At 42.8% G+C, this 14,860-nt stretch overlaps 1 protein-coding gene across 6 annotated transcripts in view; it reads left to right on the plus strand.

Moving 5' to 3' along the window:
* The window catches only part of LOC122794391 (CD2 associated protein), a 3,269,826-nt gene that overhangs the window by 3,176,344 nt on the left and 78,622 nt on the right, over positions 1–14,860 (plus strand). For all 6 annotated transcript variants that reach the window (XM_044062740.1, XM_044062738.1, XM_044062742.1 and 3 more), the window contains one exon: positions 12,767–12,948. In XM_044062740.1, the coding sequence (XP_043918675.1) occupies positions 12,767–12,948 (182 nt within the window). The remainder of the gene's footprint in view (positions 1–12,766; positions 12,949–14,860) is intronic.

Here is a 14,860-nt window from a genome sequence, read left to right on the forward strand (position 1 = left end):
GGGTTCCAAAGGGGCTAAAGCTTCTATGGCTAAAATCCTGTACCCTCTGAAAGGGATTCCAGAGCCCTAGATAGATGGGGTAAGAAGATATACACCTCAGCTACTCTGGCTATGAGAGCATTAAATTGTCATTTTCACATGCTGAAATATCAGTAATTCCTAATGTCTCAATTAAAACAAAAAATGAGCACACATTCTGAACAGTCTGAATTCAAGGAAATGCAGGATCTGTTGCATGCAGCTGAACAGGTGGGCAAACATACTTTACAATGTGGATTTAATTCATTGGAAGCCTCTGGTAGAGCAGCTGTTACTGGCTCTGTTATACGTAGACATGCTTGATTAAAAGAACAAACCCTGCCTGATCATGTTAAAGCAAAATTATTGGATGCACCTGTACAGCAGGATGTATTATTTGGTGTCAAAGCAGAACAGGTTTTAAAGAAAATGGAGGATAAGACAAAGTCTATGCAGACGGTCAAGGATTTTTTTTACAGGTACAACCCCCTCGTTTTAGCAGAAATTGGCCAACAAAACACTGGTCCTTTCCAGCTTCAGACAGATCACAGAGGGGCAAATACAGATGCCCAAGGGGCAGAGGTCAGTCACAAGGCCCTTACAAACCTTGCCAATGGGGTACTGCTACCCAGAAAGGAGGAGAGGACAGGCCCCAATCTAGCAGAAGACAAACACAATGACTCAGTCCTCAAACTACCAAGCAAATCTCTCTTGGCAGCTCCCTTGGGAGGAAAATTAGCTCTTTTTGCAGGCAACTGGTACATCATCACAAAAGACAAATGGGTCCTAAACATTGTCTCACAAGGATACAGATTCCACTTTCATACCTTGCCAAGGATAAAAGGAATGCCAAACCTGCCACCAAATCAATAGGCAGAGGCACAAAAACAAATTACAGCTCTCATGGACATGAGAGCCATTCAACAGGTACCTACACAGGAGCAAGGGCAAGGATTTTACTCAAGACTCTTTCTAGTCCCAAGAAAATACAAAAGCATGGAGACCCATTCTGGATCTTTCAATTCTGAACATCTATCTACATTACCGGAAGGGAATCAGTGGCTGAGAGAAAAAGTGAGTTTTAAAGACTTGTAGTTTTGCTGCTGGTCTTCCCTGACAAAAGAGGTACCATTTTTGGATTGACTTTGTATCAAACTATTGGCCCCATAGTCGGTCCTTCTTTCAGAAAAAGTTAAGCAAACAGTGTGTGTCTCATCACTGTAGGGTAGCAATTTTGCCTCAGCTGCAGGTGAGTGACTGCTGTGGCCATTTGGTGTAACACCTACGGCCCCTATAGGCTGGGGATTAGCCACGTACTCTGCAGCTGTGGAATCCCCTCAGTGGACAAGAAAGAGCCACTTTTGTCAGTCCTGGGAGAAGAAACATAGAAGGCTTCTCTGCTGTGTCAGAATTCTGTGGCTATACCTGGAGAAGTTGCTGCCACCATTAGTAACATGCTTAGCCCCATTTTCCTGTCAAAAGGAAACAGAAAACTAAGCATATGAATTTGTTTGTGTCTTTCGGCTTTTCCTGGTAGACGAAAGCGCTTACCATTTATTTTGTTGGAATAAAGAATTTTTGTATCATCCTTGGCGACTTGGAACCATCATTTTTTGCTTTTACAGTTTATTCAGGATTTTTGGTGTGTTTTGTGCATCTATCTACAAGTACCAAAATTCAAGATGCTAACACTATAGCAGCTTCTTCCCATGCTGGGCAAGAATGCTTGGCTAGTAACGTAACCTCAACCAGGCTAGTAACCCTATCAGACAAAATTGCAGAAGACACCTCCGCTTCACTGCAGGTTCAACCCATTATCAATTCTCTGCACTGCCCTTTGGCTTATCTACTGCGCCCAGGGTCTTCACAAAATGCCTGGCACCAGTAATTGCATACTGCAGACAAAGAGAAATTCAAATATACCCATACCTGGATGACTGCCTTATTCATGCAGAAAGCAAGGACATTCTTTTAAAGCATCTGGCATTTGTCAAACACCTTCTAAGTTGCCTAGGGTACACAGTAAACGAAAAGAAATAAAAACTACTGTCCTCACAAAACATAATATTCCTGGATGCCAGCTTGAATACAACGACCCAGATGGCTTATCTCACGCCAGACAAGCAACAACAGCTGACTCAATACTTAAAAACAATGGCAACAAAGACCCAACTCCCTGCAAGAAAAATTTCTGCAGGCCTTGGGTTTCATGGCATCTTGCATACTACTAATACCATTTGCAAAACTGCATATGAGGAAATTACAATGGTACCTGAAAAGCGTATGGACTCAGCACAACCACAGCTTGGAAACAATGATGCCACTCATTCCCTGCCTCCAACAGGAGTTTCTATGGTGGGCACAAGCATGTCACCTCAACAAGGGTCAGCCTTTCACCTTACCCACAGCCAGGCAAACTATGACAATAGATGCATCAGACTATGCCTGGGGAGCACACATGGCAGGACAGTGCATTCAGGGCAAATGGACTACAGATCAAAGACATCTGCATATCAATCAAAAAGAAATGCTAGCAGTACAGAATGCCCTAACAGCTTTCAAGGACCTTTTATACCCAGGACAACTAATAATAAAGATGGACAATACCACAGTAATGTGGTACATAAACAAGCAAGGGGGCACACATTCCTACCCTCTATGCAGGCAAGCAATGACCTTGTGGAACACAGCACTGTCTTACCAAGTTCAATTACAAGCACAATTCCTGCCAGGAAAGAAAAACAAATTGGCAGACAACCTAAGCAGAAACATCATGGATCCCCACGAGTGGAAACTAGATCCACAAGTATTTGCAATGATAACTCAAAAATGGGGACGCCCAGACATAGATCTATTTGCTACCAACATCAGAAATTTTGCACAAGGACATTCCATCCACAAGCTTGGAAAGTGGACGCCCTCTCATTCAGTTGGAAAACATTAACAGTGTATGCCTTTCCTCCACTGCCTCTTGTAGAAAAGGTACTGCTGAAAGTCAGAGTAGACAGACCACAAATGATACTCATTGCACCAGACTGGCCACGCCAGCACTGGTATCCAATTCTAAGGAACATGGCCCACAGCCCACCATGGATTTTACCACAAATTCCACACCTGCTCACCCAGCGAGACAATCAGATTCTACACAGCCAGCTCAAGACTTTAACCTTGGCTGCATGGCAAATTACCTAAACAACCAGCCAACACTTCTATCCAAAGCTGTTATGGATATCATTTTGGAGGCCAGGAAGCCCAGCACCAGGAAAACCTATTCAGACAAATGGAAAAGATTTTGTCCTGGAACCAGGCTAAAGGCCAAAGTCCCCTAGATCCAAACATTCCTCAGATTCTACAATATTTAACTGAGATGTTGCACAAAGGACTTTCCTTTTCATCTATTAAGATCCACGCCTCAGCAATTTCAGCTCATTACAACACGGATCCTCCTTTATTTTCACATCCACTCCTAAGACAGTACCTCAGAGGGGCTAAGAACATAAGACCTCCCAGGAGAGCACCAACACCTACTTGGGATCTCAACTTTTTTCTGGAAAAGCTTACACTGCCGCCCTTTGAACCAGCTTTTTCAGCTGATTTAACTGACCTGCTACTAGCAATAACTTCAGCTAGAAGAGTCTCAGAGCTACAGGCACTAATGGCAGTGGAGCCTTTCCTCATTTTTCATCAAGACAGAGTCCCTCTACAAACTAACCCTTCCTTTATGCCAAAGGTGGTATCCAGTGTGGCCCTAAACCAAACCATTCATTTACCCACCTTTTTCCCAAATCCCCAGAACAAAGGAGAAAGACTCCTGCACTCTTTGGACATTCACAGGCAATTACGTTACTACTTGGATAAAACTAAGGCTTTCAGAAAATCTGACCAGCTCTTTGTAGCCTTTGCTGCAGGATCACAAGGAAAAGCTATCTCAAAACAGACCATTTCAAAATGGATAGGACATTGCATACGATGTCCTTCATGGATGCATCTGCAGTCATAACAAGTGGGTTGTCCTGTCGTCAGGCAGCCCTGCAGTCGGCCGGATTCCAAAGTCCGGGTCCGGCTTCGGCTGATGTCGCACTCCACCCGACGTCATCTCTGTTGGTCTTCGGGTATAAAAGCATCAGCCGACGCCATTTTCCTCAGTCTTTCTTGCCGCGTGGCGCCCGAAGCAGAAGCTGTTCGCAAGTGCCGGTCGATCGGATCCAGAGATTACTTCTATCGAAGACTTCTAAAGCTAAGTACCCCGTTGGGGACTCTTTCTTGCCTCAGCCGATGTCAGAAAAAGTTAACAATTGTTTAACCTGTGGGAAACAAATACCTCATAAAGATTTCCACTCTTACTGTCTGCCTTGTTTAGGCCCAGCCCACGACGTAGCAGCCTGTTCGCCTGTGCCTCCTTCAACCGAGCGCTTAGGCCGGTCGGACTTTGCAGAACAGTTTTTCGGTACTGATTTTGCGTACATTATGCCGCCGGATCCTCCGACTACCCAATCTTCCAAAAACGCAAAGATAAAGACCGACACGAAACCACGGTAAAGCAAACAGCGGTGTCTCGGTTTCGGACGAAACCGAGAAAACTGATCAAAGTACAGCTGAACCTATTCTTACAACTGAGGCCCCCGCTACAACTCTTGAATCGACCTCAGAAATTTTACCCACTACGGTGGTTGACTTATCAGACACCATCCCCTTGGATGTCTCTACCCCAGCACGTGGTGCTGCTAGGCCTCCAGCAGCCATGTCCATTAAGGCCTTCGCCAGGGTTAAAGCAGCCAAGACTACTAAATCAGTGCCTGTTAAACCCCCCACATCCAGGCCCTCTTCTAGTTCTCAAATGCTTTCTTTGGCAGAAGATTTAATTTCTTTAATTAGAGGATCTCAATCTCACCCAGACAGGGCCTCTCAGCCCCCAGAGAAGAGACCTAGGGCAGAGCCCCCTGAGCCAGTGTCTTCTGATGTTTCTGCTGATGAATCAGACATCACTGACCAGCCAGAGGCTCCTTTCTCCAATTTTGAAGATTCTGATGCTGAAGAATCCATTCCAGCTGCTTCCCCACCAGAAAAATTCTCCTTTGGGGAAACCTTGCATGCCATGCGAGAACAGTTCCAATGGCAGCAACAGGATTTTTCAGACTCCAGAAAAAGACTTAGGACCTTTCTGCACCTCCCACAGCACAGGCCCTTAGCTATACCTCCTGTTCTCTCTGTGGTGGATGATGCTTTCAATGATGTTTGCTCCGCTCCAGATTCTTTACCCCCAGCCCCTGCCAAACCAGACAGATTTTACAGGGTGCCAGATACTCATCACCACCTTTACAAGGCCCCACTTGCAGACCCAGAAACTATATCCCAGGGTCCCAAGGCAGTAGCCGACCACAGCTAAAACCCTATTCCTTCTGAAAGGGAAGCAAGGTCATTAGACAGATGGGGTAAAAAGGTCTACACTTCAGCTACTCTCTCAGCTAGAGCTTTAAACTGTCAGTTTCACATGATACAATACCAAGAGTTTATGCTTGATCAGTTAACTAAAAAACTAACCACTGATGAATCTCTTGATAAGAAATATGTATTAGAGATGGTAAATAACATACAACAGGTTAGCAACCATTCCTTAAAATGTGGCTATGATGCACTGGAGGCTTCATTTAGATCAGCCATGACAGGCACAGTTTTAAGAAGGCATGCATGGCTAAAGGAACAAGCTTTACCGGATCATGTTAAAGCTAAATTGCTAGATGCTCCTATGGACAAGACAAGTTTGTTTGGTACACCTGCCCAGCAGGTTATGAAGAAAATGGAAGAAAAGGCAAAATCTGTTCAAACTGTTAAAGATTTCTTGCAGGTTCAACCCCCAAGGTTTAGCAGGAACTGGCCTGCCAAAAATTGGTCCTTTCCTGACTCCACAAAATTTCAAAGGGGCAGGAATAGACGTTCCAGAGGCAGAAACCAATCTAGAGGAGGTGCCTACAGAGGACGACAGTGGCAAGGTAACAACAGAGGCACAGACGCAGCCACTGCCACTACATCAGCACAACCACAGTGACTTAATCCTAACTCCGCCTACCAGGGAACAAATAGCAGCTCCTCTAGGCGGAAAGTTAACCTTATTTTCAAAGAACTGGCACTACATAACAAAAGACAAGTGGATTTTACAAACCATAGATCAAGGTTACCGGTTTCACTTCCACACTTTACCAGTCAATAGAGGAATGCCAAATCTACCTCCAAATCAAAAACAGAGGCTCCAGATAATGGAGTTAGCAAACATGAGAGCTGTGGAAAGAGTGCCAACAGCAGAACAAGGAAAGGGGTTCTATTCCAGACTATTCCTAGTTCCAAGAAAGGAAAAAGTTGGAGACCAATTCTCGACCTGTCCACCTTAAATACATACATCATTGTCCCAAAATTCAAAATGCTGACCCTACAGCAACTTCTTCCCATGCTGGGCAAGGAGTCTTGGCTGGTAACTCTAGATCTCAAGGAGGCATACCTGCACGTCCCCATTCGACCAATCTGCAGAAGATACCTCAGATTTCTTGCAGGATCAGAGCACTATCAATTCTCAGCATTGCCCTTTGGCTTATCTACTGCGCCCAGAGTATTCACAAAATGCCTGGCATCAGTAATCGCCATTGCAGACTACAGGGAATTCAGATTTACCCATACCTGGACGACTGCCTACTACAAGGGACAACAAAAGCAAGCTGACAACAGATTTACAAAGGGTCATTTACTTGCTACAAGGACTGGGATACACAGTCAATTTACAAAAGTCAAGGCTGATACCATCCCAAACAAGGACATTCTTGGCGGAATTGGACACAGTACAACAAATGGCATTCCTGACTACAGAAAAACAAAAGAACTTCCTCTTTACTTCTTGGCACTAACAAAACTGAACAAGTTAACAGCAAGAAAATTTCTGCAGGCCTTGGGCTTCATGGCATCATGCATAATCTTGGTCCCATTTGCCAGACTACATATGAGGAAACTACAGTGGTACCTAAAGAATTTATGGTCCCAACACAGGCACAGTCTAGAAACAGAAATCCCACTAATTCCATGCTTAAAACAGGAGTTCCTATGGTGGGCTCAGGCATGCCAGTCAAACCCAGGCCTACCCTTTCGCAGATGTCAACCAAGCCAGACCATCACAACAGGCGCTTCAGACCTAGGATGGGGGCCCACATGCTGGACAAATGCGTGCAAGGATTGTGGACACAGGATCAACTTCACCTGCACATCAATCTAAAAGAAATGCTGGCAGTAAAACTGGCAATCCAAAAGTTCAAACCATTCCTCAAAGAGGGCCAGTTGATGATAAGGACAGACAACACCACAGTCATGTGGTACATCAACAAACAGGGAGGCACTCATTCATACCCCCTATGCAGAATGACCTTGGAGCTGTGGACCCTGGCACTCAGCTACAACATTCAGTTACGGGCAATGTTTGTACCGGGGAAAGACAATACTCTAGCAGACACATTAAGCAGAACCACTTCGGATGCCCACGAATGGAAGCTGCACCCGGACATCTTCAAGACCATCTCAAAGAAATGGGGAATGCCACAGATAGACCTATTCGCATCACCTCTCAATCACCAGCTCAAAAAATTCTGCACAAGGACATTCCACCCACTAGCATGGAAAGTGGACTCACTCTCCTTCAACTGGAAAGGCCTAACAGCATATGCATTCCCACCTCTTCCTTTGATACACAAGGTACTACTAAAAATCAAGGAAGAACGTCCAAGGATAATCCTGATAGCCCCAAACTGGCCAAGACAACACTGGTACCCACTACTGAAGAGCATGTCTCGAACAATATGTGGCCAATACCCTGATGCCTTTGATGTTAACTCAGAACAACTACAGCATCATACATCCAAACCTAAAACGCTGCAACTGACTGCATGGAACATCACATAGCAGCAGCTAATCCAGAACTTTCCCAAAGAGTTAAAGACATTATTCTTGAAGCACGCAGACCTTCAACAAGAAGGAACTATGCTGGAAAATGGAAAAGGTTTGTCATTTGGAGTACCGAAAGAGGAAAAGATGTGTCAAACATAGATATGCCTAACATTCTGGAGTATCTGGCGAACTTCTTCATTCAGGCCTGTCCTACTCCTCCATCAAGATACATGCATCAGCTATTTCAGCAGAATACAGCTTTGATCCACCTGTTTTTCCTTTGCTCAGGCAGTTCCTCAGAGGAATCAAGAATGTAAAACCTCCAAGGAAACCACCATTACCAGCCTGGGATTTAAACTTTGTGCTAGAAAAGTTGACACTATCACCCTTTGAACCAGCAGCAACAGCAGACCTACAACACCTGTCATGGAAAACTGCTTTCCTACTGGCAATTACTTCAGCAAGGAGGGTTTCAGAACTACAGGCCTTAATGGCAGTGCAACCCTTCCTAATCTTCCACCAAGATAGAGTGTCCATGAGAACTAATCCTACATTTATGCCCAAGGTGGTATCCAGAGTATCTTTAAACCAGGCAATCCACCTACCTACCTTCTTTCCCAACCCACAAAACAGAGGGAAAGAATACTGCATACCTTGGATGTACATAGACAGCTACGCTACTACTTGGACAGAACAAAAATAGCAGAAAGACTGACCAACTTTTTGTAGCCTATGCAACAGGAAGGGAAGGAAAAGCTATTTCCAAACAGACAATCTCCAAATGGATAGGAAATTGCATACGATACTGTTACTCCTTCCATGGAAAACCAATTCCACAGAACATAAGACCTCATTCTACAAGGGCAACAGCCACTACCACAGCCTTCTTACGAGGTGGCAACCAAAGACATTATTGAGGCGCTACTTGGACCTCCGTGCATACATTTGCCAAGCATTATAATTTGCCTCTATATTCCAGATCCCGAGCAGGGTTTGCCACTGCTGTACTGCAAGGGATCCTAAACACACCATAATCTACTTTTATCCTCCTCCCTAGTTGGCTATGGTATTCTACCCATTGTTATGACTGCAGATGCATCCATGAAGGACATAGTACAGTTTTGTACCTACCATAAATGTAGATGTCCGAACTGGATAGCATCTGCAGTCAGGATTACCCTCCTTCCCCTCTGTGGTACTCCTAGGGTGTTTACCCTCCTAATAGCTAGCTGTTGGGGAGTCTTTTATGGTGTATTTGTTTGTATATATGTACATATATGCTTATTGTTGTGTTTACCTCTATCTATTTGGAAACATTGGCATCTATCCAAATTTTAGCCTGCAAGAGGGCTACTGGCATCTGGGGCAAGAAACACTGAGGAAAATGGCGTCGGCTGATGCTTTTATACCCGAAGACCAACAGAGATGACGTCGGGTGGAGTGCGACATCAGGGACCCGGACTTTGGAATCCGGCCGACTGCAGGGCTGCCTGACGACAGGACAACCCACTTGTTATGACTGCAGATGCTATCCAGTTCGGACATCTACATTTATGGTAGGTACAAAACTGTACTTTTCTGCTACACGCATCATTGGAAACCGGTACCTGCTAATATTAGGTCCCACTCCACCAGGGCTACAGCTACATCAGCAGCCTTTCTCAGGGGGGTGCCAACCAAGGATATTCTGGAAGCTGCAACTTGGAGTTCAGTGCACACCTTCACCAAACACCGTCACGTACCTCTATATTCTAAGACTAGAGCTGGTTTTGCCACTGCAGTTTTGCAGGGCCTAATAGCTTCTTCTAACTCTGTTTAACTCCACCATCCATCCATCCTTAGCTTTGGAATTCAACCCGTGTGTGATGACTGCAGCAGGGTAACACAATGAACATAGTACAGTTTTGTACCTACCATAAATGTAGATGTTCGAGTGTTCACCCTGCTGCAGTCCAGGTTACTTTCCATCCATCCCCTCTGAACTAGCTGGACTTGTCTATACCATTCTATCCTATACAACCTCTGTGGTGTATTTGCTTGTGCCTGAAGGTATTGTTTTATTTTTTTATGTATTTTTTTTATATAGCTCTGTAGATATATATATATATATATATATATATATATATATATATATATTGCCTACCTATTGGGGGCACCTGACATCTGGGGCAAGAAAAACTGAAGAAAATGGCGTCGGATGCCACTTATATACCCCTGGCGCACTGACGTCAGGGAAGAAGCGACAGCAACCGACGCCGGACCAAGACTTTGGAACTCAGGCCGACTGCGGGGACCGCCTGATGGCAGGATAACCCAAGTGTGATGACTGCAGCAGGGTGAACACTCGAACATCTACATTTATGGTAGGTACAAAACTGTACTTTTTGTTTAATGATGTCCCGAATATCACTATATTCTTGGGTGTATGTAGTAATAAGTGAACAGGTATATTGACCCTTTTGTTCTCTCTGAACCACCTTTTGTTGTTGGTCAAAATAGGCACAACCATACCCTGTATCCTCTTATTAAGAACCTCTCTGTGTGTAAAATCAACCAACTCAGGGTGCTATCCTCTAGCCATAAACATATCTTTTAAATTGTCACATTCCTTGTGAAACAAAGTGTCACTGGAAATCATAATCATACGGGCTAATCTAATATAGTGCCCCTTAATAATTCCTCTTTTCTGGTGGGCAGGGTGGGAGCTACTGTAGTGCAATATACTGTTGGAATAAGTTGCTTTCCTAAAAACAGAACTCCATATGCATCTATTGGTATCATCTTTATACACCAATACATCCAAGTAACTAATACTTTCCTTACTATAATGGTGTGTAAACTTTAAAAAACAAGTTGTGGAATGTAAATAGTCAACAAATTTGTCAGTGTCTGTCTTTAATGTCCCAAGCAAAAAAAAAATGTCATCCAAAAACCTGGCATAAAAATGCCAGGGTGGCACATTGTCGTGAAAAATGTAATGCTTTTCCCATTGTAATAGAACTATATTAGCAAATATTGGGGCACAACTAGCGCCCATCGCAACTCCCTTCTTTTGTTGAAAAAACTGACCATCCAAATGAGTAAAACTAAAAGGTAAAAAAGTACTAAGTGGGTGCTTCTTCCACACATAAACCAGGTCTCTGCAACAACAGCAATATTGATGTAGTCCGAGTGCAGGGGGGTTTCAAGGTCCAGCAATTTGTTGTTTAAGACTTCTGATATTAAGTAGACCCATATTAATATGATCCAGTGTTAAATTTGTTTTGGAGTTTAGGTTGCGAGGTCTATTAGCTGTACCTTGCCTGAAAAAGTACAATGGGGAAAGCAAAAGCTTTCAACAGTATATGGAAGCCTTGGAATGAGAGGTGCAGGGCACATATGGTTGTCAAGCATCCCATTCCATGCTGATGCATACTAGATTTTTCTAGAATGATGTCAGGTGTGTAACTATTTGTTAAAGCCAGTCATCTTTTCTTTTAAACTTTGGCATCATTTTTGGTGATGGAAGAATTCCACTCAAAACTAGGCTCTTACCTGCATTTGTGACATGCGTGGAGAACTCCATCATATCTCTCTCCTTATCCCTCAGGGTTCAGTGTGCCAGATCGATGACCCACCACAATACCATGATCATATTTGTCTGTTTTAAGGGTTCTAAAGGCTCTTGAAACTTTGGCAATCTTGGCCTCTGAGTGATGATTCACTGTCACACCCTGCTTTTGTCCAGACTCATGAGCGCAGAATACGTGTGTCTAATTATGGAGACACCAATCATTAGTACGTTTTTGTTTGTGTTTGATGAATGTTTAGATGTAATTGGTCTAACAGATGCTGTTTCCTGGTGACTCTCAGTTCGGCATATAATAGTTGTTGCACTTAATACACTTTTGCAGCTTAGGCTAAGATTTTTTGCAGTGCCTTTGCATAGGAATATGTGCAAAGTGTCTTGAAGTGAATGATGCTCACAGGATGTGTGGGCTCATGCTTGGCTAGGTATTTCTCTCTCACAAGTAGACAGTTTTTATAATTAAAAGGTCATTATTTGTGAACATCAGGCAGTTTTTACTTTGCCTGATGATGACAAGTGCTACGAGACTGGCAACAGATGGTGAAATAAATGTCATAACTTCCATTTTGACCAAGGTATGGATTAGAATATATACAAATGGTTGCATAGGTTCATAGGTTAGTACTAAGCTAACTGCCCTTGCGAGCCATTTTAAGCCTAGCCAATTATCCCTTGTGATACTCAAACCTTGCACCTTGTGTTTGTAAGGCAAACACCTTAACCATTAGGCCACCTTCCCAACTGCCTGAGACAGGCAGTTTTGGGGTTAATGTATTTGATAAAAAAATAAAAACAGAAGTAAGTAGTTTCAGTTAAATTGATTAAATAAATAAAAATAGATGAAGTAAATAGTTTGGTCAATGTGTGATCTTCACATGTAAAACTGTTCTGCTGCTTAATTCTACAGTTAATGCAGCCTAACAGGGAGGTGGAGTTGACTGAAGTATTTAATGGCAAATTTGAAAGTAAAAAAAAAAGTAATGAAAACATCAGAGCAGTGGTAAGTGCAGCAAATGTGAGTATTTCTCTGGTTAATAATGAGAAAGTTAAGTCTGGAAAATGTTCTACATGTTTCTGTGTATTTCATGCTGGGTAGTGCATGCCCACACTATCAACTCTTAATCCTTTTTTCCAGCACAGATGGACGTATTAAGCAGACTTTCCACTACTTGCTCCTCAGAGCTGAATTAAAAGCAGAATTTGTTTTGGACCTTCTTCTAAGAGAGTGCATTTTGATTTTTCTTACTCCTTGTTTTTCAGTCACCTGCATCTTCAACTATAGTAGCTGCTGACATTCTGAAACCGAACTCTCCAGCACCCAGCATCGTAGATGCCAAGACTAAGACAGAACCGGATGTTTTGAACAGAGGTGCAGTAGAGGAACTCAAGACTCAGATATTAGAACTGATGGCTGTAGTGGAGTACCTTAAAACAGAACACAGGTAAATGCAATTCATTATGTTCTGCAAAAGGTGTTCAGCACTAGGTGGTGTGCAGCTGTGCTTCTAGAGAGATGGATGTATTACATGGTGTGCTGATTCAGTCATTCTGCATCTGGTACTACTTTAGCAACATGTTAACTCATTCAAGGTTATAACACATTCTTTTCTTCCAGTTTGCACACAGAGCTTTTTATGGAGTCTAGACCTTTTTGGGTCTGATTTTTTTAACTAATCTACTTAGCAGCTAAAGACAGGCAGTATTAGGGCAAGGAGTTATTAGCCAGATGGTACTAAGATTGTTAATCCAGGATGTCCTGCATTAGAGAAATGCATGGTGAGAGGAAAGAAAATTCATTGTCAATGCCTAATTTATATTTTTATGTTTGTTATATTTTACAGGGAACTACCACATTCACAATATACCCTAAGAGTTGACCCACTTGTTTGGGAACTTATGTGGACAGTGACCTAACTTCCTAACTTTTCACCAACATGCGTCTGTTGTACGAAAGTCCTTCTGTATTACACGGCTTATAAACAAAGGGATTGTGTCTATATTTAGGCATGCCATTGTCCATCTTTACTCGGCTCTCTTTAGGGAAATCATTGTATATAATGCCCCCCCCCTTTCATGCAAGAACTGGAATGCCCACAGAGATATTACTAAAAGGATACAAGGCCTGAGCAACGTGTCCTACATGGACCAACTCAAAGTCCTGTCACTGTATTCTGTATCCTTCAAACTGCTAAGAGGTGACTTGCATCTGGCATACAAGGCAGCCTGTCACCCATTTATGATGGACTTACTGCACATCAACAAGTCAAATGGCATCAGAAATATTTGGTCTAGGGATCTAAAACTCTTTTGCAACATCAGCATAATAGTTTGGAAGGACAGGTATGTTTTGCAGAGGATTCCGCTGCTGTGGAACAACCCCCCCCTCCCCCTAGCCGCATAAAACAAAGTTCATCCCATCCATTTTCAAATGCAGCTTAGGTCTGTGGCTAGGAAACAGAAAATTTACCACAGGAATTTCCCCTTTACTGCTGATGGACAGATGCAACTCGTGAATGCTTTAACCCATGCATCGGTCTCCTCAAATTATCTGTGGTATAGTCACAGTACTACTTTATACTATCTTTTAAAGTGTACAAACCAAGAATTATAATTGTTGCTTAACTTTCACAAACAAATTGTCATATCATGGAAATTGTACAACTTAGACATTTGTTGTTAAAACAAGTTTGTTAACTAGGCATAATTTTCACATGGCAGCAAGAAATGTATATCTGAGTGCATGATTACTGAGATATTCACAAAAATATGAAAACATATCCTTGACTGTATAACTAGCAATGGAGCTAAAACTAAACACCTTTCAAGATGTGCAGCTTACAGTGCAACTGCAAATGGTAGTTTTCTTCAGCGCCTGGTTTCACCTGATGCCATGCAGCAGTGTGTAAGACGCTTGTTTTTTCAATTTTTCGATACATACGGAAACCTTGCTTATTTTCATAATTACTAACAAACAACTAGCAATACCTTCAGTATAGTGTGTCATAGGTTCATAGTTAAGTACTAGGCAGGCTGTCCTTATGGGCCATTTTAAGCCTAGCCAATTTCCCTTTTTGTGCTAGAGATAACCTATCCCATTTGGTTATAGATTGACCTTATCCATCCCGTGATTGATAATTATATATTACCCCTAATGAGAATGACTGAGATTGTACTATAGATAATTTTATTTGACCCGTGCATGGGATAAAGATTTGGGAGCTGCCTCTGTCAATTAATAGTAAAAGGGGCAGTCCTGGAGTAAATGTTCTGTTTCCCATCCATAGATGTAACTTGCGCATGAATATAGACAGAGATGTACTTTGCTTTATGTAACTATAACTGTCCCTCCACAAA

Source organism: Protopterus annectens, chromosome 2.part1 (genome assembly GCF_019279795.1).
Source record: "Protopterus annectens isolate FY-2018-M chromosome 2.part1, PAN1.0, whole genome shotgun sequence".
In the NCBI taxonomy this organism is placed as follows: Eukaryota; Metazoa; Chordata; order Ceratodontiformes; family Protopteridae; genus Protopterus; species Protopterus annectens.